The following is a 12,867-nucleotide window of genomic DNA, read 5'->3' as shown; positions in this document are numbered from 1 at the left end:
GGACCAGTCCATCATTTTCTTTGGAGGAGTAGAGAGAGGAAAAGGATTACATCGAGCACTTAAAAGTGTGCCAGAGTGTTTGTTTAGCAACAGAGCTCCTCAAATATGCTTATGTCCCTTTCACACTGTCTACACAGGACACGAGCATTGAGTCACATCAAAAGCAATAGAACCCATTATAAGGCATCGCGCTGACAGTAAACGGATGTCCCGTACCGTTTGCCACTGCACGTGCTGGCACTACTACTGCCAACAACACAAACAAATGGTTTAGAACTTTGTGTTGACACATTCAGTGTATTCAGCCTCAGGCCGTTGCTTGTCGCGTTGGCGGACACGCCCAGTGTTGACAGGGTGTCAGAAAATAGGGAAAAGAGACTAGATTTTGACATTTTGTTGGTACTTGCCCGTGTCATAGTTGGCACCATAATGTTGTTGTTGGTGGTTGCCAGGGCAGTTGCTAAGGTGTTCTGAGCAGGGACTACTGAAATGGGACTACCCGTTTGGCAGACTACTGGAAGACAATGGGAGAGTTGGGAGAGAACTACTTAAAGCTGAAGTATGTCACTTTTTCAGTGTTGAAATACTTTCTCCTATCCCAGCTTAATATGCAGAGACAACCATAAGTAAGCCATTCATAGATTCATTTTCTCGAAGTGCAACCCGTGTCTCTGTGACTATTAAATTCCTGTGTTTGTTTTGAGCGACCCGCTTAGACCCCACCCAACAACGTTTCTCAAACAATGGCGCAAGTTGGGGGCGGAACTATGACTGTTTAAACAACTGCAGACAAGGGGCGTATTCGCAAAGCTGTTTTGAATATACTGTTGTGTAAAAGATGAGGCGAGAAGCAGTTTTCCTTCTTAGGTGAGGCTTTATTCTTTCCTCTTCGCCACACCACTTTACAGTTTACCTTGAAGCACTAAACTAAACACTAACACACACTGCTTTCACAATAAACTTTCACTACTAAAAATCCTTGCTCTGACTCGGCTCTGTCGTATCCAGTCTCTCTCCACTAAGTGCTGTGTCGCTCTATTTATGCCGCTCTCCCCGTGCTCACTGAAATTAGAGACAGGTGTTAGACATAATTTAGCTCAGGTGTAAGCGCCCTTACCGCTTTCTCTCTCTCCGGAGAGATGCTTGACCACACCCCCGCTGCCACATGTTTATTTTTGCAATTCCTTTCAGTGGCGTTAGTGTTGCAGAAATTATATACTTCAGCTTTAAGCATTATTTTTGCAATTCTGTTTGTTGACGCACATGACAGAAATCACACATTTCACTTTCAAGCTATCATACCTGGTGTCATCTTATATAATCATCAGCTTATTTAATAAAGGAGTCAGTGATGTGGAAGATGACAGGCATTTGTGCAGGTATGGGTAATGGATCAGATATTATCAGACCTGAACAGATGGAAAAAAGTAAAAAAACAAAAACAAAAAAAAAACATGCATTTTCTGATCTGAGAAAATAGAGAGGACATTACTGTCTTCAGAGGGATACAGAGGAAGAGATGGTGATATGGGCAAAATTACAGCACAGATGGACAGACTGTACGCCTTTTAACTGAACCATCATGGTGGAAATTAAAGTGATAACTTGCAAAAACACCCGACTGTATGACTGCCAAGTGATAAGACAGAAAACATATCTATCTAGGTGTGTTTATGTTTAAAAGCCATTTATGTTTCTGTGTTTTTTGTGGTGGTTGTACAGCAGAAATGTGAATATTAAGGCATGTTTTGCCATTTCAGTAGCAGTCACACATGCAGGGCACATTACTGCAAGCTGCCAACAGGATTCCAGAGCCCAGATCCATGACTCACTCTGCTGCTGCCTACTGAACACTGCAGGGTTCCACTGCCACTTACAGATCATGACTGGAACTGCATCAAAAGCACAGCAATACTAACTAGATCTGCAAATATGTTACAATTTGTTTTAGATTAAAATCATGATTTTTTTTAAAATGAAAATTATTTCCTTTGCAGTTAATTTTTTGTACTACAATTGTATGTACACAAATTTTTTCTTTGTGTATTTAATTTAACAATTAAAAAAGTAAATCCATGTTGGTATCAGATTGTGGTTCTGAATGATTATCATATTCAAATACTATGTTATTTACACAATATTACAAGAAACCCCAAAGAATACTGAAACATGTCCAAACAAAGATGGCTTTACCATTCTAAGTTCCAAAACAGTTCCAATAACATTGTAATAACATTATAATAACATTATACCACAGTACTTTTGTAAGTGAAAATACTTTGTTCCAGTTTATGGTTTCAAATGAACTCCATTTACTGTAGATACACAGAATATTTCATTCTATCTTTAATTAAGTTCCACTTATTCGTACTCTATGCAAAAGTTGCCGTTGTTGAACATGAACAATTATTCTAATCTGGTTGGTACTTTAAAAACACAACAAGGTGTATACTATTAAGACAGATGCTGAAAATCAAATGTTTCACTTAAACTCATCCTGCATATTTCTAAAGGCCAGCCCAGGAATTGTATCAAACAAATTACAACAGCCAGATCTTTGTGGCAGGACACAGAAACAGCTTATTCAAATAATGGCCATTCTGCCTTTGTCAGTCACTTTTTCTGTTGACTGCTCTCACTCTCTCTCATGCACACACAGTATACTAAATACACACTCACACAATTTCAAAGTATAACTTCTTTCTCTCCAAGCTCAAGAGAGATCTGAGGCTAGCTAAAGCTCATATAAATGCTTTATTCTTCACTGCTGGTACTTTGTGACTCGAGGACAAATACTTTTGTGTCTGCAGATTCTGAAAGTAACTCTGTAAGCAGATTGCAGTGCAACACCTTTACATAACATAAGGCCAAGAGTGAATATTTTAAAGGTCTTGTAGTTCAAGGTAACAGCCTTATTTTAATAAGAAAAATGAAGAAACTTTTTGCATAAAAACTCACTTTCTGACTTTCACACTTTCTGGGGAGAGCACACTGTGTGAACATATCTATTAAGGTTGTGGCTTCAAGCCCTACTGATGTTGCATTAAATCAGAGATCAGCCTGTAAATGTACACAGTTACTTCAAAATGCAACTTAAGACATTCTTAAAGTCTTACAGTCAACATGAAATCATGAAATCAACCATTTTACTTCTGTAATATGACTTATTTCCATGCGAAAATGGATTTTCAAGAGAAAAAAAAAGAAACTGGGGCTTCATTTTATCCATCAGCAATAGAGCTATTCAGCTGTGTTGTAAATTTGTATGTGAACCTGTAAGGCTAATTCGCCATGGGCTCCCTCTGGATTTTCCTATGGGTTTTTATAATGGGGGTTTTCAACTAATGAGTAAAATAAAGTCCATGGACATTTTGTTCTACAACACAAATTACACACAGTCATACCTTAAACATGAATTTTGAAGCTGTCGAGTGGTTTAAAAAGAAAAAAAAATCAATACAGCTTCAAAATTCACGTTTGAAGTATGACTGTCTAATTTATGCTGCAGAACAAAAAATGTCCACGTATAGTCGAGTAATATTTACCACAGACCTTATTTTACTTATTAATCCAAAACTGCCATTATAAAAACCCATAGGAAAACCCAGAAGGAAACCATGGCAAATTCTCTGCCAGGTTTTTGGACAACAACCTGAACAGCTCTTTTAAATGGATAGCATTCCATACTAGAACAGAGCCAGACCTGAATGGGAGTTTGCAGGCCATGGTGGATGCCTATACCCCTCCTGTAACACTGCAGACACAATAATGTGCACATAATTTGTTTTATCTGGACGCGAGCTACGATGCTTTTTCATGGTGCTTTCATGGAGCTGGACAGCCTCTTATCACTATTAACTTGTTTGAAACAATTAGCATGGCAAGATCTGCATAACACTTAAATAAATAAATAACAGCATACAGGTTTGGAACAACATGAGTGAGCAAATAATAACATACTTTCTTAACTATTCTTTCAAGAAAGTAAACAGGGTAAATTTTGATTTCATGTTGACTAAGTTTGCACTGCCTTTATCTTTCCCCAGCGTAATAGGTGATGGAAACAGAAGCAGAGATTCAGCTTTAATTTAGCAGGGGAGTCTTGAAGGCTGCAGCTGAACAGAACCGCTGAGACGGCCCAAGGCTGACTTTACAGAGTATGCAAAACAAAATGAAACACCTGAGACCTGAAAGGCAAGCCTCGCTGACAGACACAACAGAAAACAAAGCGTCAGGGAGACGAGTACGTCAAACTCAGTCAGCACTTTAAGAGCCTGCAGTGCTCAAATATTCTTCAGAACCGCCAGTGATAAAAGAGTTTGAAGAGAAGACGGAGCAGAGAGAAGGTCATTTGTTATCAAGGTGGGACTCAGCTGGTGAAATGTCATCCTTTGCTGCTGCAGAAGCATCAACCTAAACTCTGCTGTCTCTTCCTTGTGTCATTTTATGGTCAGAAAAACAAAACTAAATCTAGAGATCAAGGGTTTGGCCCAAGGCTGACTTAAGCCCAAAGTATACTTTGATTTTGACGTGAGCGCTCAGAGTCTGCGTACAGTCAAACGCGATCCTGCCAAAATATACTCCATATTACTGTACGCGCGGTTGGCACATGCGCGCTACGACTGCTATGAGACATCAAACTATTTGTCATACCTCCTCACACGCGCTCTTGACGTTCACATCCACTGCTGTTGATAACATCTATTTCTTGCGCTTCTTCGTGACAGCAATGGCTCAAATGTGAGTGTTGCCACCTTGTGGACCCACTAATTAGTGCAAATAATTCAAGGCGCATTCACATTCTGCGCGTTCAACGACGTGCAGCTAGAAAAATTAGACAGGGAGCATTCAGCGCTCAAGCGCTCTGCTGATGACGAGATTTGAGTCACGCGTCCTATGGCGTTTGGTATCATATCATGAAAAAAATCTAACAATCTATACATTTTTGAATCAAACTTGCAGACAATTTTGACATGGTTTTCCACACATCACTGTTTTATCATATCCATGTACTGTATGTTGTTACAGACAAATGATAAAGAAGAGTGAAATCAATGACAACATTCACTTCTGTATCTTGCCTGCACTCGACTCCAGTCTCTTACAGGAGACAGATGACGTGATCTTCACCGTCTTTACTTATATTGGTTGTCGCTGTGCGATATCTTGCCACATTTGTATAAAGTTAAACATTTCTCAATTTTGTCACGTCTCTTGACACACTCGCATCCTGTCACCAGAAATAACAGCTCTCATTGAAAATCAATGGCCTCCTGTCGCTTTTTGGCTGCGAGTTGCTGACAATTTGAACGGGGCTTAAATGTGCAAAACTAGTTGTTCAGTTCATTTCTGAACAAACTATGAGGATTTAATGAAAAATTGTCACTACATGAATTGTTTAGAGTGCATTTGATAGTCGCTCCCATTAAAAAAAAAAAACTCCATGTGAACTGTATTTAGTACTCAGAAAAGGAGTGACAAACCTATTAGCTGCATGTAGTACGCAGCAGTCTTCTTTGGAAATAGAACAGCGGTCAAGCTGCTCGAAACAGACTCTGATCAAAACAAACATCAATGATCTGAAGACCAAAAACTCACCTTGGCTACAAACTGTCTGTCCTTCTGGTCCAGATTGGCTGTTGGAGCAACATAATCCTTCCAGATTCTTACTTTACGCTCTTTCGCTGATCTGCAGGATTTTAAAGAAAGAGAGAGAAAGAGAGATAAGGTATATATCCACTGAAGTAATGCATAAAACACAAACTTAAAAATGCATTTGCACTTAATTGAATTAAATGCACAACCTTGTGTGTTCCTATCATATTTCATTCTAATTGTGTCTAATGCTTCAGTAAGTTAGCAGGTGGGAATCAAGGCAGGTGTTCTTTAAAAAGCAGTGTGAAATTTGCCACATTTGCTAAACTATTCTGCTGAAACACAGAATAGTTACAGCAGTCTGCGACGGGCCGAGTCTTTTAAAAAGCTCTGCTGTTTGATCATAAAGTTGAAACAAGAGTCTTTTTTCAAATGTACTGCACATATCTGATTGTGATGCACTGACCGTTCCGCGGCTCTGAGTTTCTCAGCACCCTGAGTGTACACAGCCATAGACCAGTCCACACAACGCGCAAAGCCCTCCTTCAAAAGCAACTCTGTGATGTTCCCGTTCTGTAATCAAAACACACATTTAAACGACTTCATATTAATGTATGGAGGGCATGTATAGAGGCTTTTCAAAAATAAAAAAACTAAACAATGAAACAAAATAAAAATTAAAAAGTTGAACAACCAATAGATGAAAGACATTTTTAAAAAGCAAGAGGGCGAAAGACAGAAAGAATAGAAGAATGAACAAACAAGCTAAAAGAAAACAAGGAAAAGCAAAAGAGAAATAAATTATGGTGACAACATAAAAAGTATTCAGTGATATCATCAGCATGAGGGCATGTACAGGAGTCAGGTTATCTCAGTGTTGATTTGCAGTTTGCACCTGTCAGGGTCAGTTCAGGCTCGCTTCCAGGCAAAAATAACAGATATGAGCACGGACCGTTTTACCCAACAGACCAAACAGTTAATTCCACACAGAACCAGAAGCCCATTTACACGCAACAAAATGTTTCTCCATCTTTTCCCTCAAAGCGGCAGATCAAAGAAGCGGGGGGCCAAACTGACATCTACAGCTGAAGTCAGCAGTTTACATACACCTTAGCCAAATTCATTTAAACTCAGTTTTTCACAATTCCTGACATTTAATCATAGAAAACAATCCATGTTTTTGATCAGTTAGGATCACTACTTTATTTTAAGATTGTGAAATGTCAGAATAATAGTAAAGAGAATGATTTATTTCAGCTTTTATTTCTTTCATCACATTCCCAGTTGGTCAGAAGTTCACATACACTTTGTTAGTATTCGGTAGCATTGCCTTTAAATTGTTTAACTTGGGTCAGACGTTTTGGGTATCCTTCCACAAGCTACTCACAATAAGTTGCTGGAATTTTGGCCCATTCCTCCAGACAGAACTGGTGTAACTGAGTCAGGTTTTTAGGCCTCCTTGCTCGCACACGCTTATTCAGTTCTACCCACAACTTTTCAATCAGATTCAAGTCAAGGCTTTGTGATGGCCACTCCAATACCTTGACTTTGTTGACTTTTGTTTCATCAGACCAGAGGATATTTCTCTTTGTCCACATGTGCACTTGCGAACTGTAGTCTGGCTTTTTTATGGCGGTTTTGGAGCAGTAGCTTCTTCCTTCATTGTCGATATAGGACTTGTTTTTTGTGGATATAGATACCTGTCTACCTGTTTCTTCCAGCATCTTCACAAGGTCCTTTGCTGTTGTTTTGGGACTGATTTGCACTTTTTGCACCAAACTATGTTCATCTCTAGGAGACAGAATGCATCTCCTTCCTGAGCAGTATGATGGCTGCGTGGTCCCATGGTGTTTATACTTGCATACTATTGTTTGCACAGATGAACGTGGTACCTTCAGGTGTTTGGAAATTACTCCAAGGATGAACCAGACTTGTGGAGGTCCACAATTTCTTTTCTGAGGTCTTGGCTGATTTCTTTTGATTTTCCCATGATGTCAAGCAAAGCGGCACTGAGTTTGAAGTTAGGACTTAAAATACATCCACAGGTACACCTCCAGTTCATTACACCTCCTATCAGAAGCTAATTGGCTAATTGTCTAAAGGCTTGACATCATTTTCTGGAATTTTCCAAGCTGCTTAAAGGCACATTTAACTTAGTGTATGTAAACTTCTGACCCACTGGAATTGTGATCTAGTCAATTAAAAGTGAAACAATCTGTCTATAAACAATTGTTGGAAAAATTACTCATGTCATCCACAAAGTAGATGTCTTAAAAGACTTGCCAAAACTGTAGTTTGCTAATATGAAATCTGTGGAGTGGTTAAAAAATGACTTTTAATGACTTCAGCCTAAGTGTGTGTAAACTTCTGACTTCAATTGTACATCAGCATTGCTAAAACTACACAATGAATGTGTGAAGGCCGTAGGCAAAATAAATTGAAGCTGTCTATAAGATGGGTTCGCTGAGGTTAATATGCAACATACTGCTTGTTTGTAAAACAACCTGGCTAGGGTCTGAAATTAACACCTGCCAAGCAGCAAATGTGGGTACATTTTCTATTTGGCCGGTGATTCCTGCAGTGTCACCCGCTGCTGTGGAAAGAAGAAATAATGAAATACAATTCTTTAAAAAAGCAGTTCATTTTTTAAACAAGTACAGTTTTGTTTATTTGTCTCTCATGTCTGTCAAATCCACTTGTCAAATGCTATTATTTTTTTTTTTTAAATCGCCAGCAAGAAAATCTGTCTGGCTTGTACATTTCTTAATCTATCAGCCATCTTGGCTGGTAGGCTAAAAGTTTTATTTTGGACCCTGAACCTGGCAAATTGAGTGAAATAACGCAGATTGCATCTGACACTCGGCTGATTGAAGAGGAAGTAAGGATTTATAGGTTAAGAACTGATGCGTTGCTGTGCATAAATTCTATAAAGCAAAATCCAGTTAAAAATCACTGTACTAGGGCGGTACATTATCTTACATTTCAAGATTTTGGATCCAGGTTTAGAATCTGTATTGGGAGGGCTTGTGGTCCAGTACTCATTTTCCTAAGCAGTTATTATGAGATTAGAAAGAAGGTCTAGGGTAACATAGCTTCATACCGGGTGCAGGATGGTGCCCAAGATGACCTGGTTAGGGCAGGACTCCAGAATGATCTGAACGTCTCTCTGAAGAAGCCGCGACTCCGTGAAGAACTTTGCCTCTGCTGCGAAGGGCTCAGGGCTCTCACTGCCATCTGCCTCCCGTTTAAATGTAGGACACTGGAGGCAGATTTTTCATGAACATTACCATTACTGCACATTTACATTCACTGAAATCTACAAGTACATACTGGGTGACAAACCTACAAGTAAATTAAAACCAAAAAACAAATAATGTGATGAGTCCTATTCCAGATTGCTACTGTGTGAAAGTAGCGGTTTCAAACGTTAAAACACTTAAAGCCAAGCTACGGAGTTCATTTTTTCATGTTTGGTAAAATTAAGCTTGTTAAGGTCTTCAAGGTGGGTTTGGTCAAAGAAAATCAAGAGGGAATCTTTCAGTTCTACCTATAAAGAGATAAACAGAAAGACTAATGGAAAAACAGAGAAATACAGGTCTATAGGTTCTACTGCAATAGTTTGGATTTTTTTGAGTGAATGACTGAAATGGATTGTTATTCATAGTGTTCCATAGAGAAGGATCGATTCTCACCTTGACTCCAGACAGCATGACTGTCACCAGGTAGTAGTCAGGTAGCAGAAGGGCTCGAACCATGCACCCGTCACGAACATGCTCAATAATGGCTTCAGGGAGTACAAGAACATGTTGAAAACATTGTTGTTCATTTTAAGGTAGATAGTGGTGCTTGCCAGGGCATACGATGTGAAAGTGCTATTACTATTGCTAATACTTATGTTTGATCTGAAATGTTGACATTGCGCAAACACACCTCTCCAGTTCTGCATGTTGCCTTTCCTCAGAGGAGAACAAACTGACATATATGAAACTACACCATTATAGTTTCCCTTACTGCACAGCAAGAGCCATGCAATCATCCACTGAGCAGGTGAATCATCACCAAACTACCATGGGTCATGAGGCTAAGTGTGTTGCACAATTTCAATGTTATGAACAATCACAACTTTGACTTTTGATTAGCATCCAATAGGCTCATTAGCCTTGGGGGTAAACGGGGCACAGTTCTATAGTATTTAGTGACTCACTCGTTCAATTGCAGTGAGCTGGCAATAGGTTAGCTCTCTGATGGAGGTTAACTCATCGGGGTTAATAATTGGTTTTAAAAGAAGAAATGAGCTGTAGGCAGAAAGAATAGGCTTCTGGGAAAACAGCAATTTAGAGGGTACTGTATTAGGGGCCATACCAAGAGTTATAAAGCATATTATTCTTATTAACTCAAATAAAAATAAAATCTAACATAGTTGGAAAAACTCAAATTAAACTAAAATTAATTTATGGCATTAAAATAGGGCTGGAAGATAATTTTAAAAAAAATCATAATTGCAAATTATTTTTTTGTCATGATTCATTTTGATTAATATAATTTACATTAAAATACTTTTGTATGCAAGTCATATCTTTCAAACTTTGTTCCTTAATTATTTCATTACTGTTACTTTAATGTATTATCAATTAAAGGTTTTCATTCTCTCCTGCCATTACTGATAGGCTAATGGTCTAAACGGAGAGGTCTGTGACTGGTTAAAATGCTTAACCATTGAAAAAAGTTGTAAATAGAACACTTTGATCCAACGGAAGTAGATCTAAATGGAATGCTGTAATTAACACTTTTAACAATTAGTTGATTGCAGCAGCCGTAACTGTATCTAGATCATTTTTAAGGTTTATTGTGCAGCCCTACTTCAAAACGAACTCAAATTAATGACACAAATTAGATTTCAAAACACAGTATATTCAAATTGAAACCTTTGAATATGTCACTAGTGAGAAATAATACTCAGACACATCTAGGAAATGTAACGGTATAACACATTTTTTAAATTGTATAACTTTCCATTAACTTTGTTAGCCCTAAAATACTAAAACAAAAAACAAATATAACAAAAATCTAAACTGAAACCAGAAAACACAAAAAAAAACTCAAACTAAACTAAAACTAATAATCTCAGATTAAAAACTAAAATACAAAACTACAATAACCCTGTGTCTTTTGAATGTGTGTAATTCAATTTGATATTTGATGCAATATATAGTTGTGCTCAAAAGTTTGTATACCTTGGCAGAAATTGTGAAATTTTGGCATTGATTTTGAAAATATGACTGATCATGAAAAAATGGATAGGATCATATGAAGCCATTTATTATCACACAGTTGTTTGGCTCCTTTTTAAATCATAATGATAACAGAAATCACCCAAATGGCCCTGATCAAAAGTTTACATACCCTTGAATGTTTGGCCTTGTTACAGACACACAAGGTGACACACACAGGTTTAAATGGCAATTAAAGGTTAATTTCCCACATCTGTGGCTTTTTAAATTGTAATTAGTGTCTGTGTATAAATAGTCAATGAGTGTTAACTCTCACGTGGCTGCACTGAGCAGGCTAGATACTGAGCCATGGGGAGCAGAAAGAGCTGTCAAAAGACCTGCGTAACAAGGTAATGTAACTTTATAAAGATGGAAAAGGATATAAAAAGATATCCAAAGCCTTGAAAATGCCAGTCAGTACTGTTCAATCACTTATTAAGAAGTGGAAAGGAACAGGGATCTCTTGATACCAAGCCAAGGTCAGGTAGACCAAGAAAAATTTCAGCCACAACTGCCAGAAGAATTGTTCAGGATACAAAGAAAAACCCACAGGTAACCTCAGGAGAAATACAGGCTGCTCTGGAAAAAGACGGTGTGGCTGCTTCAAGGAGCACAATACGACGATACTTGAACAAAAATGAGCTGCATGGTCGAGTTGCTAGAAAGAAGCCTTTACTGCGCCAATGCCACAAAAAAGCCCGGTTGCAATATGCCCAACAACACCTTGACACGCCTCACAGCTTCTGGCACACTGTAATTTGGAGTGACGAGACCAAAATAGAGCTTTATGGTCATAACCATAAGCGCTATGTTTGGAGAGGGGTCAACAAGGCCTATAGTGAATAGAATACCATCCCCACTGTGAAGCATGGTGATGGCTCACTGATGTTTTGGGGATGTGTGAGCTCTTAAGGCATGGGGAATCTTGTGAAAATTGATGGCAAGATGAATGCAGCATGTTATCAGAAAATACTGGCAGACAATTTGCATTCTTCTGCACGAAAGCTGCGCATGGGACGCTCTTGGACTTTCCAGCATGACAATGACCCTAAGCACAAGGCCAAGTTGATCCTCCAGTGGTTACAGCAGAAAAAGGTGAAGGTTCTGGAGTGGCCATCACAGTCTCCTGACCTTAATATCATCGAGCCATTCTGGGGAGATCTCAAACGTGCGGTTCATGCAAGACAACCAAAGACGAATGGGCAGCTATACCACCTGCAAGAATTTGGGGCCTCATAGACAACTATTACAAAAGACTGCACGCTGTCATTGATGCTAAAGGGGGCAATACACAGTATTAAGAACTAAGAGTATGCAGAATTTTGGACAGGGGTCATTTCAGTTTTTTTCTTTGTTGCCATGTTTTGTTTTATGATTGTGCCATTCTGTTATAACCTGCAGTTGAATATGAATCCCATAAGAAATAAAAGAAATGTGTTTTGCCTGCTCACTCATGTTTTCTTTAAAAATGGTATATATATTACCAGTTCTCCAAGGGTATGCAAACTTTTGAGCACAGCTGTATGAGCAATAATAATAATAGTGATGCTTGCCTTAGCAGCACCACAAAGTAGCACTTAGTAGCACCTTCATCAGCTGACTACATGATCTACATATACTAGGCTCAGCTTACCATTGACTGGTTTCTGGTGGAGTGAGTCTACAAAATTGCGAGGGTTCTCGATTGTATACTTCAAATCTCGAATGGTGTGTGAACCTCCACCCTCAGACCAGAGACCCTTTTTTGCAGACTTTGCTTGGTCCTCCAAATCACACAGCCTCACCTGGTTTGGACTGCAAGAGACAGAAACACACAAGTCAAGCAACTACCAAATTACAGAAACAAAGTTTCCCACAAGTGTTCAAACAAAACAAGACAGACGATCACATCCTTTGAATTTGCATTTCTTCCCTCATTTCCCTCTCTGGGATTCAATGTGCTAGTCAACAGATGTGAAGTTATCTCTCAAAGAGCAAACCCTTTTCAAAGTCTTGATAAGCT

General features: G+C 38.7%; 1 protein-coding gene across 1 annotated transcript in view; it reads right to left on the bottom strand.

The window, feature by feature from the left end:
- The window catches only part of LOC127434836 (staphylococcal nuclease domain-containing protein 1-like), a 280,085-nt gene that overhangs the window by 252,783 nt on the left and 14,435 nt on the right, over positions 1-12,867 (bottom strand). The window contains exons 5-9 of the mRNA XM_051687847.1: positions 12,499-12,659; positions 9,288-9,379; positions 8,696-8,854; positions 6,062-6,168; positions 5,599-5,689 (exon numbers count right to left, since the gene is read on the bottom strand). Coding sequence (XP_051543807.1) covers positions 5,599-5,689; positions 6,062-6,168; positions 8,696-8,854; positions 9,288-9,379; positions 12,499-12,659 — 610 coding nt within the window. The remainder of the gene's footprint in view (positions 1-5,598; positions 5,690-6,061; positions 6,169-8,695; positions 8,855-9,287; positions 9,380-12,498; positions 12,660-12,867) is intronic.

Source organism: Myxocyprinus asiaticus, chromosome 45 (genome assembly GCF_019703515.2).
Source record: "Myxocyprinus asiaticus isolate MX2 ecotype Aquarium Trade chromosome 45, UBuf_Myxa_2, whole genome shotgun sequence".
Lineage (NCBI taxonomy): Eukaryota > Metazoa > Chordata > Actinopteri > Cypriniformes > Catostomidae > Myxocyprinus > Myxocyprinus asiaticus.
This window is presented reverse-complemented; position numbering and strand designations above follow the sequence as displayed.